General features: G+C 39.3%; 1 protein-coding gene across 5 annotated transcripts in view; it reads right to left on the bottom strand.

Annotated features, from left to right (window-relative positions):
- oxr1a (oxidation resistance 1a) overlaps positions 1-16,038 on the bottom strand; it is a 52,981-nt gene that overhangs the window by 17,945 nt on the left and 18,998 nt on the right. For 3 of the 5 annotated variants that reach the window (XM_026292996.2, XM_026292998.2, XM_026292999.1), the window contains exons 3-4: positions 7,661-7,768; positions 6,275-6,388 (exon numbers count right to left, since the gene is read on the bottom strand). In XM_026292996.2, the coding sequence (XP_026148781.1) occupies positions 6,275-6,388; positions 7,661-7,768 (222 nt within the window). Of the gene's footprint in view, positions 1-5,307; positions 5,352-6,274; positions 6,389-7,660; positions 7,769-16,038 lie in introns of those variants that run through there. The other 2 variants (XM_026292997.2, XM_026293001.1) reach the window with 2 other exon arrangements.

Here is a 16,038-nt window from a genome sequence, read left to right as displayed (position 1 = left end):
AACAGTTATGGATGTCAAAATATGTCTGCTCTCATAGAACTGCATAACAAACACTGTCTTGAATTCCCCATAATTTAATCTCGAACATTTCCAAAAGGGGGTGTTATGTGTTAGTTAACAAAATAACATCTGTCACATCCCACACAGTCTACATGAGAGAGGGCTCTGAAGACACACTTGCAATCCATTGGCTGATACTTGTAAGGGAAGACAAGATGACTGGTCATTTCCTTTCTTATTTTGCTAAATGATGGCATAAGCAAAAAAAAAAAAAAAAAAAAAAAAGAAAAAAGACAATGCCAGTCACAGCCAAAATTTATCACCTTATACAACTAGTGACAGGGTGTACCCCTGCCTTACACCCAAAGAGAGCTAGGATAGGCTCCAGCAGATCCCTGTGACCCTAAATAGGAATAAGTGGGTATACATAATGGATGGATGCATGAATGGATGGATATTGTAACTGCCAATGGTGGTGCATTTGCAGACATTTTGCCAGTTTGTTGACTCTGTAGTTGTTGTCAGCTGTGACATGATGACTCAGAATTAAGCTGGAGGCCTGCATGAATGACCTTTTTCACCCTGCTGTTTATAATTACAGTATAAACAATATGATATGAATGCAACAAACAGTGCAGCAACTTGTTTTGCAGGTCATGAACCAAAGTACTGGACCTTCCAGTTTCACCCAGGGTTTGAAAGGATCAATACACCATTCTTTAAGGAATGTCTGTACAAACTTTCCCAGCAAACCATCTACTAATCATAGAAATACAGTATTTTCAGTGGTGGCCTGATCTACCAAGACAGGAACATAAACATTACAGAGGTGTTTTGTACTTATTTGAGGTGTTACTGTACAAGAACTGGGTAACACTAATCTGAAATAGTTGCAGAGGCCAGACATGGGCCTACATCAGTTTTCTAAACTATTGCTATAGCATGCTTTATTTGTATTGGACTCTGCATCTAGTATATTTTACACTTCCTAACTAAATTGCAATCTATTAATGTTTTGTCAACTTAACACACTCAATATACATGGTAATAACATATTTCATACAGTGGTGGACATACAGTTGACAGAAGTTAAGACAAAATCATGTTGTCATAGCCACTTCACATACTTCACATACTTCACATACTTCTGATACTTTCTTACTACTAAAATCCTCTAATATATGAGGCACTGGCCTGACTAAATTCCTTCTAGTCTTGAAAACAGGATTTTTTCAGCGTGTGTGACATCAAAGCAAAAGAACGAGCACAGTGCAGCGTAGTGGAATGGCTGCTGGACTAAAATCCAAAGATGAAAGAGCTGCTGTGCTGGCTTCACTGTGAGTAACTGCTGGGAGGGGTGATGAGGATGACATGATGGAAAAGAATTGAAATGGACATACAGGAAGAGAATGACCGAGGTGAGAAAAAGAAAGGGGGGTGCTGGGGAAAATAAGTCCTTATTTGACCACTAGGAGGCTTGTCTCTGAGGATCTTGGGAGGACAGCATCACAGTAGTCTAAAATAGAGAGAGACACTTGATGATGGGCACAGGCGATGGGTGTACCAGTTAGATGAAGGTTGTTGTGGGACAACAGAAAATCCGTATCCTTTCAGTTAATCAATATTTCTCTCCTCACTCACAGTTTAAAGTAGGGGGGGAGAAAAAGATCTGAAAAGAGCCTGTGGCCCCTGCGTCCAGGCTATTATGTCGTACTGAAGGACAAAGAGAATATTGACCATACAAGAGGTAATGCATAATTAAAAGACACTGTCTTAGTCCATGTAAATAAAAAGGTTAAAGTTCCTTCAACATCTGACATTTCGTTAACAATTATGGTAAAATTGCTTTTAAATGTGATTTATATTAGTTGCATTTGCTTCTGTGTAATAATAAAGATTTCAGAGAGAAAGCCTACAGACACCCGGCTTTGACCTTGACAGTGAAACATGGTGCAACAAAAAATCGATCCACAGCTCCACCTTGTGGGCATGGTCAAGTTCTGCAACAGAAAGCACTTGATGAGCGATTCATCAAACGTCTGAGGCCAGAAGTCCTCAAGCACAATCTGTACTGTTGTTCATATCATTCAAATATGTAGGAATAAAATTCAGTTGGTGCATAATTTCAGGATATGAATCCTGTTCAAATATGTACCAGCCATAAACAGTATGTACCAGATCTACATCCTCTGCTATTTATTTTAGTTCACGCCCCCGCGGAAGAGAGGAAGGAAGAAGGGAGGCCAAAGAGGTGCCAAAAGAGGAAGAGCAGAGAAGGTCACAGTAGTAGCTGTGCAACCATGGTGAGTGTTTGTGTTTGTGTCTGTGCGTGTGTGTGTGCATGAGTGTGAGGAAGGTCTGGATAGGACAAAGAGGACGCGCTTGGCCACACAGATGACCAGAGAGCAACTATGCCACTGAGCCGGTGGCTGCCAAATAATCCTATGACAGCAAGACCGCCAGCCGGAAAGTCAGCCAGCTACCAATGTGAGCACACACATACACACACACACACACACACACACACACACACACACACACACACAGCCAGTCAGCCAGCCAACGATCCATGCCTACAATATGTGTTACTTTTTGCTTCCAATACAAGCAGGCCAGCAGGAAGACCAAGAGCATGTAGACACTTCAGAGCTGCCTTATCTTGCCTTTAGCTTTTTCACAAAAACACTGAATAAAATCAAACTTTGCTGGTAGTGTATAACAAGTGCATTAAAGCACATGACACAGTAGATGCTCTATTGGTGTTCTTTCAGACCTCTATGTCCTTTATTTCATGTAATCTACTATGTCAAACAGTATCTCCCCCATTATATCACTGGACAACATGAATCTTATAAGATATACTGTTTAAAGTTCATCCATCACGGAGACACATAAATTATAGAAAAAAGACCCGGATGAAAAAATGTCAACAGTCTTTGCCATGTTTGCATTCTGCAAGAAGGAGCACTGATTGTGATTCATCAAACGTCTGAGGCAAGAAGTCTCGTCATTAAGTGTTATTAGTTAATTATTAACAGTTGCTGAGTAATTTCCTGTCAAATGACTAATCGATTAATCAACTGACTGTTGCAGCTGAATTTAGCATGATGTTTAACTGTTCATTGTGGTCCTGTTTTGCAATGGTAACATAGAACACATGGGTTGAATGCACAGCTTAGTACCTGTTTTAAGTTCAGTTCAGCATTGGCTAAGTGAATTGTCAGGTAGAAGATATTAACTTGTGCATTCTCCTCAGGACCACTGCTCCCCTTGATCAGAGACCTGAAATGACTGACTAGTAAGCTCCTGATTCCTGCACTAGCTGAGGCTGCGTTCATGGTGAAGAAAGAAATGGAATTTCCAAATGGATGCTGATGTGGCATTAGTTCTGCTTGCCAGGTCTGTTTTGTACCCTTGCTATAATATCACAATGACATCCTGGGAGGAGTGGACTGATGTGAGGTGTCATGCTACTGCTGCTAGATGGATTCCCAAAAGTTGCATAATTTAGCTTTAATTACACTTTTTAAAGGTTCATAATTTTCTATGTTCATTTGTGCTGGCTGAAGCATGTCTGTGTGAACTTCAATAAAAAAACCTGATTTCAGACTTGAAGTAAATGAATAACATTAACACTGCAGCAAAAAAAAAAAAAAATCTCATGTAATGAGTTTATCAAGCTAAAAGGATTTTTCAACATCTGGTGCTACAGTAGATCTAACTCTTTTTAAATGCAAAACTAAAAGCATTTGAAAGTAGTTTCTCTTCAGAGCAATCGTCTTCATCAGGGTTGTACTAGCTATTTGCTGCTTGCAGTGCTATTACTGTATACCTCCAAGAGCCATTTATTTGGATTATATCCTCACTGAGATGTGCGTGCCGAGCACCAAAATAGTCTTGTAATTAAAAGATGCTGGGGATTCTAGAGCTGGATAAAGGAAGCAGAGTGAGTTATTAAGGCTCTTCCTGAGGTTTAAAAAGCAAACAGCACCTGGATGTTGCCTCTTTCTATATGCTCAACGCACACACACACACACACACAAGAAGAGAAAAAGATTGGAGCATGGCACACACTAACATGCAGAGTTGACAGATAGAGACACGCATTTTCACGCACAGATAAACACACACAACGCCTCCACAAACACGTACAGAGCTGACACATTGGGTGAGGTAATGTTCCCTCCCTTCTGCCTTCCAAGCACACTTCCTCTGTCTGGAATAATTGCTGCTTGGCCGCTTGTCTGGGAAAGCAAGCAGCTCTGTTCATTAGTTGATCTAAATATCAGACATGGCATCACTTTTAAAGGCTTAATTTCTCAGCAGTCACAGCCCCGCTCTGTGATCCTCCCCCGTCGAGAGCCCTGGAATATGCTCATGTTCTTGCAGGCATGACCTAAATAGATAAGTAGTAAATGAGCAGGGGCCTTTATTTTGGCAACAGTGGAGAAATTAAGATGAGATGAAAGCTGGGGAAAAGGCAAAATGCTTGTGGAGGGACGGCATCTAAACTTAAGTGGAGCGGCACTGACAGTGATTGTGATGGAGAAAGCAGTATCCATTTTCTTACAAAGGTGGCAAAACATGACATCCGTTTCCATGGAGACCAGCAAACAGTTCTCTTTTTTAAGGGACCACTGATGTTCCTGTGGTGCTTAATGATTGGCTCATTCAGATGCTGCAGACACAGTCTCTGGGGGACTGGTCTTAGAGCATTGAGGACAGCATGTACATGGCTGACTGGGCCAGACCTGAAGCCACTTTAGACACCAACAACATGCAGCCAATCTCCAGCCTGTCTTTGTTTCACATGCGACATCAATGAAACTGACAGGGACAAGTGGATACGCAGCAAACAGCCCTGTTATATAGCACTTTTGTGGTACTCCATATTATGACAAGAACTGCTCAACTAAGTAAAGAGAAAGGAAAGTCAATCATTACTTTACAACAGTCTAGTCTGGACAGTCTGGAAACTGGAATATTTGAGAACTTCGAAAGTGCCTTCAAGTGTAATTGGAAAAAAACTCTCTTTAATAAACTGACTCTCATGAGTTCCATGCAAGGAAAGAAAGACCAAAAGTAACTTCTGCTACAGGGAATAAGTTCATTAAAGTTATCCGCTTCAGAAACTATCAGTTAAAGGCACCTCAGGTTAAAGTCCTCATCACTGTTCAAGTAGCAGACATATGGAGATTAGAAAAGTGGGAATAATGAGTCCAAATTTGAGAGGTATGGTTCCAGTCACCATGTATTTGAGTGATGCAGAAAAGGTGAATGGATGGTGTATGCCTGTGTGGTTCTCACCATGAAGCATGAAGGAAGAGGTGTGATGATGTGAGGGTGCTCTGCTGGAGAAACAGAATTCAAGGCACACTTAACCAGCACAGCTACAACAACATTCTGCACAGGTACTCCATCCCACCTGTTTGAGCTTAGTGGGCCCAGCTTACGTGGGTCACTGTCAACAGGATATCTATTTCTCCTTCCACTGGTCAAATGTTAATATAAAGCAGGCACATGAATAGCTAAAGCACAGTTTGTGTGTTCTTGGATGTATGTATGAAAGTACATGTATAAATACACTACCTTCTTAAGACAGCAATGTAATAAATGTAATACTGCATTTTTCAAAACATTATTCTGCATATCAATAAAATGGGTAAATAAATAACAGACGGGAACTTCCAAGATTTACTAAAAGATCACAAAACGTGTGCTTTTCCCCACAAAAAAAGTTCAATTATACCTTTAAAAACTACATCTACTCCTGATATATCATGGAGAGACATACACAATGTTACCTGCTTTACAGAAAAGTCCACACTGTAAGTTACCAAATAACGCTCTTCCAGGTTGCATATGCCTTGCCCTTGTGAAAAAATCTGTACACATATTATTCTGCACAGTGAGGCCAAACATCCAAGCGAAGAAACAAAAGCAAACACATATTTGAATGGAGGGTTACATGTCTTTGTAACCAGCTGTCAAAGCAACAGAAAATCCTAGATGGCCAGATGTCTGCAAAACCATCCTTATTTATCTTCAATGTTCATCAGACAGTAGACCTTTGGGACCATGAGCAACTCAACTAGGGTTTTAGCTAGAATGTCTATTAATACCTGGGAAGGGAAGTCTAAATTTGTGAGCTGTTTTGTTTTTGAGCTTAGTCTAGGAAAAAAAATGGAAAATGTAGCCCAACAATCATAAGCCTAATATCCTTTGTATTGTCTGATTGGTGTGACACTGTGCATCAGATTTGTTGTCAACATACCGTCACCTTCTCTAAATCAGCCTCTGAGGAGGTGGGAGACAGTGGGCTGATAGGACTGAGGGAAGGGGAGCTTCCAACACTGGAGACGTACTCGGGATCAGGAACGTATAGAACCTGCAAACACAATCAATGTCTGTATTTACACAGGAGCTGCCTTTGTGCAAACACACACATTACATCACAGATGGACACACAGGGAGAGAAACACTATGTCTGACAAGGCAAATAACATGACACTGTGATTACTGATAGTCTTGGGTCAGTGACAAGTACAAACAGAGACTGGGTAACTGTTATGATGGTAAGTTAATGTGTCCATCAGAATTCCACTGCATTTTCTTAACATGCATATTATTACTAGCTGCATTGATTTTACATACAAAACATACAGACAACATATAAACATAATATGATGAATTATTACATGCAAACAAGCATCTTGAGTTATTGTGGCTGATGAGACCCACTCAGGCTGGAGCTGTGCAAAGCTATGTATGGTACGATAAGGACGATCAAATAGTGATAAGTTGACTTAAACTGTCTCTGATACAAGATGTGGGACATCTACAGTGAATACATCTATAGGTACATGGACCATTGCTTCATTTAGACCTGTATTTTTTTGTGGTGTGACCTTTAACTCAGTCAGGGAAGAAGAGGTGAGATAACAGTTCAGTAAGGGTTCTCTACAACCCACTGTTTGGATGCAGCTCAGCTCACTTGCAGAGATCTGAGATGCGGGATGCCAACTAGACTGGTGTATATGGCTCGTCTCCATTTGTCTGGATTTCATTTGATGCCAGGAAATACAGCGACAAGATATAATTTTGGATATTTGTCACTTTCCCCTCATTAAAAAACAGATTTAGAATTCTGAAAAAGGAACAGAGAAACGCAAAAGCCAGGGAAGCTGGCAGTATGTTTGGCAGGCTAAAGACGGGTAGTTTGCGTCATGTTGTCGGAACTAAAGCATCTTTAGGAGAATTTAAAGATCACACATATTATTATACCCTTTTAGAAACAAAATAGGTCATTTGCAATGAATTGTATCCTAATGGGACAAGTGACACTGTAATTAGCAAGCAATTGAGGATACAGATAGTTGGGCTGTGGTTAGTGAGTCAGTGAGTCTCAGAGAAAGGATGAACACATGCAGCATGTGATGTTTCCTAAAAATTTTCTATTTCCAATGTTTCCACATAAATCCCCACATCTAAGAAATGATTAGTGATTGTGAGATCAAAGAAAACCATTGAAAATGCATAATGAAATATCAAAAAGAGTTATACGAGACTGAGCAGTTAGTAGGTTGCTGTAGATATAAGGTTGCTGAAGGACAGTGATGCAGATAAATCAGCAAGTGAAGATCAGCACGGCGGTTCACACCTGGCCAGGCACCACTGCTCTGGAGAACAGCTTGTTCAGCTGAACCAACTCGTTGGGTGTTGTGTCAAACTTGAGCGCAATGCTGTTCAACGTGTCCCGCGAGTCCACCTGGACCACAAAACAAGAGAGAGGACACAAAATCACATGCCTGTGTTTCTTCAGGGCGCTTGCTTAGATCTATACAGAAAAGACTTAAAAATGTGACACAGAGCGTGAGACACAAGGAAAAAAATCGGATGAACAGAGCTGTGCAATTGTTTTAATGTGGCTTCTTTAGTGAATGTTGGATTTTGGGATGTTATGCAAATGTAAACTGTCAGCTGTTAACCAAGAATACATTCCCATGGGATGCAATGCTGCTAGTAGAAATATGAACTGACAAGGATGTCAGTAGCAGTCTTGTGCTATCTTGTGAACCACTCGTAGCAACATGCATCATTTTTTTAAAATTTAAAATAAGAAACATACTAAGTAAAATGAGCTGCAGCGTTTACAGTTTAAACCAAGCAAGAATCTGGCAAAACTACCATGTAGTAGTTCCCCACTGTATGGAAGCTGTTATTGTCCTTAGTCTGTAAAATAAAAGCTGTGAAGAACTGAACAACTGTCTGATCTTACATTTTTCTTATACACACAATACAAGTATACAACTAAATGCATACTGCAATGCAAGAACCATAGTGCTTCTTTATTTCCATGTCTCTTACATGGATTATTATATTCTGTAGGGAGCAGGTCTCCTTTTATGGAGGAAGCCATGTTGTACCATATTTTTTTACAGAAGCCCAGAATGGACAGATCAAACACTGGCTCAAGACAGGGAATCACGTGCCTGGAAATTGGGGGGTGGGATGTGAAGGTTACATTCTGCAACCTCACCACTAGATGCCACTAAATTTTTCACATTTTACACTCATTTTAAGCGTTCTTATTTTAAAACAGGTCATCTAGAAACGTTCAAAATTATAGGTCTTCATGAAGCTAAAGTTTGTTTATTTTGCTACAGTAGCTAGCTAAACCTGATAAACTATCCCAGTAACCTCCTTCTGAAATCAAGGATTAAGTGTTTAAATAAAATTAGGTCATAAATTTGCCACCATTATGCTTATATGCTGTGCAAGAACAACAATATCAGCAGTTGTGGTAATAAGTATCATGTGGGGGCTTAGCAACTATCTTGTCCAATAGATCTAAACCTAAAGATATTCAGATTACAATGATATAAAACTGAGATAACCTGCATATCACAGACCCAAACAACTGTTTGGTCTTCTTGCTTAATGAATAACTTACACAACTGTTTAAGTATTGAAAATTGTAGTGAACAAGGGGTTAAAGCATGTTTATTGAGGTTTTATGTGGTTCTGTTTTGGCTACACCCTGCTATGTGACATAGGTGCACTTGCTTGTCTTCACCAGTTAAATTCCATACAGCAGAGATGTGCTCCATGTGTCTGAACTAGTTAAGCATCTAACATGCCCAATGCGATTTTCTACCTTCCAAATAAGGATGACAACCATGTCAGAAAGGGCCCGTGTGGATGGGAAATGTGGTATAAGTGAAAAAACACGTCAGCTCAGGGGACAGATCCCCCGAGAACCAGAGATCAAGGCTAACTATGACCAGTGTGTAATTGGGGAAGGGTTAATGGCAATATGTCTGTTTAGTGCAGCAGTCGTGGGACTGCCTTGGCAGTTCTCGTGTGCGTGCGTGCGTGCGTGCGTGTGTGTGTGTCCGTGCAAAAACAGTCCAAAAACACCAAGCAATAACAGCTTCTCCAAATTCTTGACATGACATATTATTTCCAGGAGGATATTCTTGCACAAACAGACAGACACACACAGGTCATAGTTACAGACAGGTAGTTGAATAAGAGGAACCAAGACAGACAAGCTGGAACATTAGTAACACAGAATCATTGCATGTGAGGCAGTCACATCAGTTGCTTCATGTCTGAGGCTGCCCAGAAGGACACACAAGATCATGGAGGGGACCAGGCAGAAAATATACAAACTCAGAACAGCTATTAACAACCACTAAATACTACTACCATTTTATCAATGACATGCACTGAGCTACAAAAACAGACTTATATCTCCAGGTAGAACTCAAAAGGATTGGTAAAATGAACAATAAGAGGTTTTTGCATCTTTCACTGGGTGTCAGGCAGCCTTTCACAAGACAAACGCACCTAGCAAAATAAAAAAGAGAGATGAAGTATGGAGGATTTTCACGCATATGAATTACGCAAAATGTGCTTGATTTAGGAAGTACAACGAACCGATATGGGATTATATTTTGAATCTGTGGCTCAGAGAGACAAGCAAGTCAAGCAGTCATCAATTAGCCAGGTTTGGAGACAGGGGCCAAGGCTGGGGACAGGAAATATAGCTGTAAATAGGTTCTATGATAAAATGTTACCAAGTTAGGCATGACATTTGCCTTAAAAGCAATCTTCATTACATGGAGATCCTCAGCAACACATTTTCTAAATATGTAAGAAATCAGTGTTCCATGCATGGTAAGGCCGAAGTAAGAACACTACAGGGATAAGAGCAACATTGATACAATTCAAGTAAAGTGTTCTGTCAATAAAGTCACACAATAAAGCTAGTAAAGCTGGCAATTGCTGAATCTTGCAGAAATAGCTTGTTTCAGACTGATCACCATGAAAGTTCAGTGACAATAATAGTGCTGTGTCAATTGTTTTGGCTCCAGAGCACAGCTCATTAGCTTTTTGGAGCTGAAAAGGCTTCTAATGCTGGTCGCTTGATTTTAGCACCCTCCTCAACTGATGACCAATTAAAAGTGGGGTAATTAGTTTGTTTAAAGTCCAACATAAAAGCAGTTTTGGCTTTGCAACTCAACACACTCTGCGCAGTGTGTTTTAAGATGTAATAGATTACAAAATAATTGTTGTAGATGATTTGTCTTGTCAATATGATTTATTTTTCATTTCTAAGAAAGTTGCTAAACCCAAACCCAAACCCAAATTGTGGGTCCCCCAAACTCCCCATCCAATCCAATAGTGCAATATAGAATGGATGGGGGGCAGTGCTGAGCTGAATAGGATACACACATTTTCAGTTGTGGTAGAAAAACACTATGTAGAATAAGTGCAGTCCATTTGCAAATTTATTAAAATTTAAAACAACTTTTACTATTCATCAGTACTGCAGTCGAAAGTGACAGCTGATAGATGACATAATGCATTTCAAGATCCAGAGATCTATTTATACCCATTTTACAGACATTTCCCTGAAGGGTCACAGTGGAGATACACAATAACTGCAGTTTATTGCACTAATTTAATTGTCCAGCTCGATTAAATGTTAATTAGATTTTATCCTAGAAGCAAATTAAATTAGAATGCATCGTTCATATTTCAAATGCTATTTGATAACCTTTAGATTTTTACTGCCTGTTCATCAGGCCAGCTTTAACTCATTTGACCAAAATTGAGATTAAGTTAAATGGAAGCTACCCAGCATCCAAGGCAGTGAATGCCATGGACTTCATGAACTCATGACTGTGAGGTTTAGAAACATGAAGTGCAGTGTTTTCATACCACCTCATCAAATCTTCTAACACACCAACAAGATAATTATCACAGTTATCATATACTGTAAATACAATAACTGTTTACACACATTACATTTTCCCAGTTATGATTAGGTTTCCCTACTATCCCAGTTGTATGCTGTGTATGTTAACATCATATAAATCAAAAATAAGATAAATAGCTGGGATAAGCTTTTATTACTCTACTGTGATATTGCATGTAAACACCTCATGTGTTCTAATCACCGTAGGTAAAACAACAATGGTTATAAATTCTGAAATTATAGTCTACATGTTTAAATTAAAGTCAAGTAAATTATACTACAAGAAGCTGTATAGCCAGTTTGGTCTATGTTGAAGGTAAGCAGATATGGTGAAAATCAAGGTAAGAGTCTAAATACTAGTTTTCATGTCATCACAGTCAGTGATGTGTGGTTTGCTTGGAGTTTAGATATTCAGATCAAGTTAATGTTGTCCAACCCCAGGGCAGTTCGGTGACAATAGGCAGCGTGGTACATTCCAGTTACTAAAAGAAATCAGTGAAGCAAAACCACAAACAAGACATAAGGAGGCCAACAGCATTGTCTCCCATCTAAAGCATTGAAAAACTGTTCTCGGGCATTTTATGACAGTTTTAAGAACCTACATGATTTATCATATCACTTGCACTGTTCATTCAGACAACTGCTGCATACCAGCTTGATAAATATCATGACAAAAATAAGACAGGAGGTTTGATAGAGATTGGACCCATAGTGTCAAAATCTTAGTGACATGATAGTAACACACATTCACCATGTATTTATACCATGACCATAAAAAACAGGACATCATCATCATAATATATGTGGTGTGTCATAACTGATCATCAATCATCAGTCATAAAGTATATCCAAACCGTGTTCAATATTTGGAAAAGAATTTTAGGTTTTAAAAACTCTAAGATTTATTATAAGGGATGAACTGATTTTTTTTTTGTTTGTTGTAGCTGGGAAGCTCCTATTGTGTCAGAGCCTTGAATCCCAGTACCAGGCATAAATTCTCCCTAGGTTCATTTTGCTATCACTTCTTCCATGAACTATTTATTTTTGGCTCTGTAAGTCATCTGTTGCAACACAAAGCCAACCTATAGGACATTCAGGTTTACAGGACAGTTAAAGCTACTAAAACCTTGTTATATGTTCTTGTTTTTTTGGTTGTTCTTAGCATTCTGCAATATGAGGTTGCATGTTTGGCTTATATGAAATAACATCAGTTTTCTGTTCTATAAATACATATTTTAAAACTAAACTAAACTAACCTATGACATCTGCTAGCTCCATAGCTGCTCTGGTAGTTCTTATACCAGGAGCTCAGCCAATCAATATGGGTAAAAATATCCGGTGTTCAATGAAGTAAACATTGGCAAAGCCAGATAGTGGGCTGCTCTTGGCACCAAACATGGCATAATAATAGTATGATTCAAGTATGCCTCTTCAGAAAATTAAATACTTTATCTATATAAGCCAGCAATATTAACAATGCTAGAGTCAAGGCACCACTAAAATACACATTTTACTTTACCACACTTCAAATACAGCCACTTTTTGCACTGTAAAAAGATCTAACTCAATTAAGGGGAAGAGGACAGGGGACTTGACCCACTGATAAAGACCCGTTATTGACACATTGACAGTAGAGTGAGGGTGGGAGAGAATGAAAGTAAAAGAGAGCAATCACAACCAGGATCATAAGCACTAATGACAGGTGGACCCTATCTTCTTATCTTGCTGATCAATAATACCCATTATTCATCCAGAACTGGGAATGAATAATTAAGCTTCTTCCTATTAGTGTGACATCTTCTACTTTGAGGAGAAGGGTAGAGAAGGACATGGCAGTCATGTTGCATTTGACTAACATCTAGCTAACGGTCACCTTGTTGAGCAGGAGACAAGACATCCAGATTCAACAAGGGCATTTGGCTGGATGGCTACAGACTAATAGCACCACTAAAGAATCTGTGGCCTTCTTGGTAAGAACATTGGCTACATGAGAGCAAATCTATGAGAGCTACTGGAAAAGGTCAACCAAGGATGATGCACTCTTGGTTACATTTTTGAGGACACTGCATTTAAAAATTCACCAGTCATCGGCTAATCCGTATTTTTAAGTAGGACCTGCTTTTGCACTGAGGCCACTTCAGATTCTCAATGAAAGCTGTGAAAAAGGAGTGGGACAAATGAAATGCCTAGAGAAGATTAAGAGAGAAACCATAATCAGCACAATGAATTGATTGTGTCATCATCAAACTGGAAACTCCAACGTACAGTTTAATCTCACATAATATCATATCAGAGCCACTATCGCTCCTCATTTTATAATAAAGTATGAAGCCCAGCTTTAGCATGACAGTTGCCATAGCGACTTTGTCTCTACTACCCTAATAACATGTGTATTGTGTGCAACTACCCTCTTGCAGGGTTCATTTGCAGACCTAAACTTAGATGCATTATAAGTGACATTATTTTGTCCCTTTCTGGCAACACAGAGCAAGTTTGCTGTCTCACTTTCAAACTCTTGTGGATTCCTCTTTGTGCCAAGCTCTGGCCTCCAGCTTTTCAGGCTTTGATAGTGTCCAACACTACACAACGATCTAATGAAAGAAATGGAGGTTCACTATGCCTTAGAGCCATGACTGTCTGGAGGAGTTGAAATGGGCCCATTAGTAGTTTTTTACGGGGCCACATCTCCATAGAAAACTATGAGAGTCAATAAACAATCCAGTACCGTTAATTTGCAACCTACATTTGATTGGTACTATAATGAGAACTGATATTGGACATATTATATTAGACATAACTAATGTTTAAATATAAAAATGATTTAAAAGACATAAAATCATATGGACAGAATATATGGTTAGAAAGTACTCTCTGTTCATAAGGGCTTAAATGTGCCATTGACAGATATTTCAGTCACATTTATCTGTGTCTAGAATACCACACCATTTACTGTTATTCGCATTAGAGGCAGTCTGTTACTGATATACCCTAAATTGCCTTTCCATTAGCCTTATTAATTTATTATTGCATGTTTTAATGGGCACTGTTATGTATTTTTACACTTGTATGGTAAAAATGACTGCTGTCACATCTGACAATATAGCTGAATATATCATCTACACTGGTTCCACTGACAGCTGTCTCCACTTCAGCTGCTGAACTAATATTAGTTAATGTTACAGATTCACAGACTGTTAGGAAGCTGCTGCTCAACTCCAAATGTCCAAATATTCTAGTAAAAGTGGTTAAAATATTAATACAATATGCTTTATATATAACTAACACATTTTTACCAATATCTACTGAAATGTCTAACACAAAATTGTTTATTGAGTTGGAGAGCCATTCTGACCACCAAGCACACTATCCATTCTAACTTTTTAAAGATCAAAACTACGCAGACTGGAGTGTCAAAACATTTTTAGCTGAGCATTGAGACTGACCATTGCTTGAGGTGCATATTATGCCATAACAGCCAGTTATTTTGTAGTTAGGCTAACTAGCAAATCAAATTTTGATACAGCCAAATCAAGAAATTAGAAGCCTGCTCAGATGATGGATGTTATAATCTCCCTAGATGCATGTTCACCCTTCAACCAGTTAGTATCCCAGGCTCTAACATGTACCTGGAGCATACTCAACTCTAATAAGAATTCTTTAACTAAAAGGTAACAGTGAGCCTCTGGCAATTAGGCCATCTATCAGTCAAGTGACCCATCAGTCTACATCTTCTCCACATGCAATTTGCTCTTTTTCCCCCTCCATCACTTTTAACATCGCCATCCACACATCCGCCCAATCCCATCATTTCTCCGTCACCTATCGACTTGTTCTCCTACTCTCAGACAGAGAGCTGTGAAAGAGCTGAAACAGTGGGATCTGAAACCACTCTCCAAGCCACTGGTGAATAATGCAATCAGAGTGATTGATTGTCAGGAGGGTGTGGAGTTAAGATTGTCACCAGTGTGTATATACATGTGTGCATGCACACACACACACGCCCACCTGATGCTTGGCATATGACTCATCTAATGTCTGCAAGTCTTCTCATGTCCACAGTGCTTCCTCGCAGCCCAGCAGAAAGCCAAGCAACCTGCAGACTGGTGACACTGACCATGGCTTTGTCATTAGAAGCCTTTACCTTCTTCACATCGGTGGAATTGTGACATTTTTTTTTTAATACCAACCAAATCATGAAAAGTCAAAGATTCATCCACTGGGCACCATGAAAGGCTGCACAATATGTCACTGTATCCATATTCTTGTAAATAACCGTTGCAACCACTCTTTCACTATAATCCAGTAGAACATATACAGTTTATATTGCTGTCTGACTAATCGTGCTGCTGGTAAGAATGGCAATGCTCATGAATGCTGACAACTTCATTCTTTCCTCTACAAACTGGAATCTAGACAGCACGTCCCCTCGAAACTGCCCTCCAGTGTCACTATAGAAAATATAATAAGAGTATTGCTATGCTGTACTGTGTGTGTAAAGAAGTTCAGGCCAAAACTGAGCTAAACATCAAACAATAATTGCAGTAGATGACATAACACATGTTATTTTTATTGTTTTTAGTGGTTTCTACTGGTAATGATGAAACTGAACTCACAGAGTTCATCCTCTGATTTCAGACTGTAACTGTATCACTAAAAATAAGTCAACCAGGATGTATTTTTGGGGGACAACAAGCAGTAAAGAGGTGCTGGGAATAAGGACGTTGTAAATGTATGGTCAGAATCTTAAAAGCCCGGGGCTACTAACAATGTGA

The sequence above is a fragment of the Mastacembelus armatus genome, chromosome 16 (genome assembly GCF_900324485.2).
Source record: "Mastacembelus armatus chromosome 16, fMasArm1.2, whole genome shotgun sequence".
NCBI classification, from domain to species: Eukaryota; Metazoa; Chordata; class Actinopteri; order Synbranchiformes; family Mastacembelidae; genus Mastacembelus; species Mastacembelus armatus.
The sequence above is the reverse complement of the archived record's forward strand: the minus strand, read 5'-3'. Positions and strand labels throughout refer to the sequence as shown.